Source organism: Sinocyclocheilus rhinocerous, unplaced genomic scaffold, assembly GCF_001515625.1.
Source record: "Sinocyclocheilus rhinocerous isolate Xijiao unplaced genomic scaffold, SAMN03320098_v1.1 scaffold2256, whole genome shotgun sequence".
NCBI lineage: Eukaryota > Metazoa > Chordata > Actinopteri > Cypriniformes > Cyprinidae > Sinocyclocheilus > Sinocyclocheilus rhinocerous.
In genome coordinates this window covers 161,271-166,104 of record NW_015657297.1, presented here as the reverse complement: position 1 = coordinate 166,104, position 4,834 = coordinate 161,271, and the positions used below count along the sequence as shown (strand labels likewise).

The window sequence follows — 4,834 nt, the reverse complement described above, 5'->3', positions numbered from 1 at the left end:
CTAATCCCGTATTTTCTAATAATATTACCAAGGGGCAACATGTATATCGAAAATAGCAGAGGACCTAGGACAGATCCTTGTGGCACTCCATATTTTACTGGTGATAATTGAGATGACTCCCCGTTTAAATAAACAAAGTGGTAGCGATCGGGCAGGTAGGATCTAAACCATCTTAAAGCCTCCCCTTAAATACCTTGTAATCGATCTGAGTATGTCATGATCTATAGTGTCAAACGCAGCACTAAGATCAAGTAAAGCTAGCAATGAGATGCAGCCTTGGTCTAACGCAAGAAGCAAGTCATTTGTAATTTTAAAAATTTGAAATTCTTAATAGAGATAGGGCCTGAAACCTGACTCGAAACGATCGGTTTGTGCCAGAAACCGAACAGTATTTATATCATTTTTTACCTCTGTAACACACCACTATGTCCAACTGTCTTTGGGGGCGCGTGCACGGCATCCGGTGCGTGAGGTGTGTACGCGCTCTGGCGTAGTTTACGTTGTAATCGATCTATGAGTATGTCATGATCTATAGTGTCGAACGCAGCACTAAGATCAAGTAAAACTAGCAATGAGATACAGCCTTGGTCTGACGCAAGAAGCAAGTCATTTGTAATTTTAACAAGTGCAGTTTCTGTGCTATGGTGGGGCCTGAAACCTGACTGAAATTCTTCATAGAGATCATTTTTTTGCAGGAAGGAGCGCAATTGTGCAGACACAACTTTTTCTAAAATTTTTGACATAAAAGGAAGATTTGAGATGGGTCTGTAATTTGCCAGTTCACTAGGATCTAGTTGTGGTTTCTTAATAAGAGGCTTAATAACCGCCAGCTTGAATGGTTTTGGGACGTGACCTAAAGACAATGACGAGTTAATAATATTGAGAAGCGGTTCTTCTGCTACAGGTAACAACTCTTTCAGTAATTTAGTGGGTACAGGATCTAACAGGCATGTTGTTGGTTTAGATGCAGTGATAAGTTTATTTAGCTCTTCCTGTCCTATAGTTGTAAAGCACTGCAGTTTATCTTTTGGTGCGATGAATGAAGCTGAAGTATTATACGCTGTAGAATCTACATTTGTTATTGTATTTCTGATGTTATCTATTTTATCAGTGAAGAAATTCATAAAGTCATTACTATTAAACTGTGAGGGAATATTTAGATCGGGTGGCGTCTGGTTATTTGTTAATCTAGCCACTGTGCTAAATAAAAACCTTGGATTGTTTTGGTTATTTTCTATGAGTTTGTGGATATGCTCGGCCCTGGCAGCTTTTAGAGCCTGTCTATAGCTGGACATACTGTTTTTCCACGCAATTCTAAAAACTTCCAAGTTAGTTTTTCTCCATTTGCGCTCAAGACTACGAGTTTTTTTCTTGAGAGAATGGGTATTACTGTTGTACCATGGCGCAGTACGTTTTTCTCTAACCTTTTTCAATTTGATGGGGGCAACAGCTTCTAATGTATTAGAGAAGATAGTGCCCATGTTGCTAGTCATTTCGTCTAGTTCATGTGTACTTATTGGTACACAGAGCAGTTGAGATAAATCAGGCAGGTTATTTGTGAATCTGTCTTTGGTGGCTGGAACAATAGTTCTGCCCGGACGATAACGCGGAGCCATATAGTTAATATCAGTAATATGCAGCATGCACGATACAAGGAAATGGTCAGTAACATCATCACTTTGAGGTACGATATCTATATCAGTAAGATCAATTCCATGCGATATAATTAAATCTAGTGTATGATTAAAACGATGAGTGGGCCCGGTGACGGTTTTCTTGACTCCAAAAGAGTTTATTAGGTCAGTAAACTTAAGTCCTAATGCATCATTTGTATTATCAATGTGAATGTTAAAATCTCCGACAATTAGCGCTTTACCGACAGTAACCAATAGGTCTGAGAGGAAATCTACAAATTCTTTTAGGAAATTTGTGTACGGCCCTGGTGGTTTATACACAGTAGCCAGAGCAAGAGATACGATAGATTTCTTTTGCATATCTGATAGTGTAACATTAAGCATTAGTATTTCGAATGAGTTAAACCTGTATCCTGTCTTCTGAGTAACATTGAGAATATCACTATATATTGTTGCAACACCGCCGCCACGACCAGTCTGACGGGGCTCATGCTTATAACAGTAGCTTGGTGGAGTAGACTCATTTAGACCAATATAATCATTAGGTTTTAGCCAGGTTTCAGTCAAGCAGAATACATCAAAACGATTATCTGTGATCATTTCATTTACAATAACTGCTTTGGGTGAGAGTGATCTAATGTTTAGGAGCCCAGACTTCAAAAATTGTTTTTGTTCATTTATTTAGCATTTTTTCTGGTTTAATCACGATCAGATTTTTTTCTACACTTCTACAGCATCGTCAAAATGTCATTTAAAACATGTTGTTTGCTAAACATCGTTTCGCCAGCTATCGTTAAAAGTATAGCGAATGTACAATAGGCCTCAAGTCGTAAACAGACCTTTCTAACATAAATCATTGTCATTTCTGTAACAATTGTTTGTTAAACCATTTTTATTGTAAAATATTCATAAAACACACATGAAGTTGAAAAAAAAGTACAAATGAATGTCTCTAAAACAAATTCATGTTAAATTGAATGCAACAAGTTATGTAAGAATGGTTATCAAACATTTTACACAAATTAGTCACGCTTGTGTTTCACGAATGAGGCCCAAAGTCCGCATCAATGTCTATGTATGTCAGCTAAATTACGTAAATGACAACTTGTAATGGCTTGTAAGCTGCTTCAGAACATTTGTAATTTTACTTCTACAAAACCTATATTAGTAGTAAAGTAGTATTCTTGGAGAATCTTAACCGTATACATGTTAAAACCAATAATGCATTGTATATGTGCAGTTCTGGGTAGTAACTGTATTATGTAATCAGATCCCAAAATGTAAGTGCTTGTAATTAGATCATTACATTGCTCATAATAAGATACTTTTTTTATTGATTACAAATGATTTGCACAATAGCAATCAATTATTCATAATTTGTTGATTCTCCCTAATTATTCTTTTTCATCTTTTAAGTTTTCTGTCCTTTTGTCTTTTAAACACATTGGATTCCCAAACTTTTTTAGTTTTTGTCAGCCGAACTTCTTTCACCTAATATATTTTCGAGATTAAGTAACACATTTGCATGTTCACGGTTCTCCAACGTTGGTTAATGGCCACATAACATGGAGGCAAACAAAATAGTTCATCTTTTATTAGTAAGTGTTTTATTTTCATTGCTGTTATTTTATAATTATTTTAATTTCACATTTTTATGTTTTAATTATTAGCTTTTCGTTAAGCTCATGAACCCCATGCAGTTCCTTCAAGCCACCCTAGTTTAAGAAACTTTGATGTTTAATGCATTTAGAATATATTTTCTTTCTCTTTGTATTTTTATTTCAATATGGAACAAGATTATCCTATTTAAATCAATGTGATGAGTTGGGTCAAAAATAATCGAAATAATCTAAAAGTAATCAAATAGTAGTCTGATTATATTACCTAAAATGTGTAATGTAATGGATTGCGTTACTAACTATGATTTTTGTCATGTAATTTGGAATCAGTAACGGATTACACTTTGTACATAATCTACAGCACTAGCATCAATACCGAACATTTCCAGCAGGACTAAAAACTGCAGAAGCTGATCCGCGTCTATTTCGCGCATGAATACAGAATGGAGAACGCTGCTGAATTTGTGCTGTAAATTTACAGCAAAAGCTGTTTGTCTGAAAGCCACTGATGAAACACTGCACGTCTTCTGAGCTTCTGTGCTGCTTCTTAATAATTACATTCTTTGAATTTGATTATTATAGCATGAATCATGGTCTCAGACTACTGATGCTTTAAAATGACTGTTTGAAATAGCTTCTTTTAGTGTTTGTACACTGTGGACTACACTGTCTGCAAGCATGCATCACTATGACCTATTATTAGATAGAAGCTTATGGCAAATCATCTCATTGGGTTCACTTAATGAAAGATGAAGCACTTATTGAATGCACATTAGGATCAGAGTCTTGTAACTGTTCCTGAACTGTGGAAACAGCTTGTTGCTTCCTGCTACTGCTGGATATACGCGATGACTGTGATGGACTGCGAGCAGAGAGTTATGGATTCATGCGTTCATATACAGTACAAGATGCAAAAGAGATTTTCCCCATTTTCAGTGTGGATTTGTGTTTGACCTGCTTTATTGAGAGGTCTGCTGTCTGTGCGTTTGATTGGGGTGCTGATTTTTCTGTGTGTCATCAGTTTGAGTGATGTGAGGGCAGTCTGTTGCTACTGGCAACCAACTGCACGCGAGTCACATGACACGTGTTGTCTGTAAAGTGCAGCAGTGTGATCTCATCCTTTGTGTTTCTCTCCTGACACAGAGAGAAACTCCCCTGCAGATGCAGTATTTCCCCACTGAGGGCAAACTCGACAAGCGTTACTTCCCCTATTATGGCAAGACATTGCATGTAAGTACAATACAGCAAACATATTAATTGTATAGATGCACAATATACTAGTGAATATTGTCAGAATAAATCATGTAAAATTGTGTGGTGTTTATTCACTTGAAAATATATGTATATTTTATGTATAGAAAAAATATATAATGTATGTGAAAATGTGATTTCTGTTTTAATATACACTGTATATTTGTACTAATAAATCAATAAAATAAATATATAATATATATATTAGTGTTGTCAAACGATTAATCGCGATTAATCGCATCCAAAAGAAAAGTTTTTGTTCACATAATAAATGTGTGTGTACTGTGTATATTTATTATGTATATAAAAATACACACGCATGCATGTATA

At 35.7% G+C, this 4,834-nt stretch overlaps 1 protein-coding gene across 1 annotated transcript in view; it reads left to right on the top strand.

Moving 5' to 3' along the window:
* The window catches only part of LOC107720962 (sodium/potassium-transporting ATPase subunit beta-3-like), a 35,266-nt gene that overhangs the window by 28,896 nt on the left and 1,536 nt on the right, over positions 1 to 4,834 (top strand). The window contains exon 6 of the mRNA XM_016528797.1: positions 4,397 to 4,483. Within this exon, the coding sequence (XP_016384283.1) occupies positions 4,397 to 4,483 (87 nt within the window). The remainder of the gene's footprint in view (positions 1 to 4,396; positions 4,484 to 4,834) is intronic.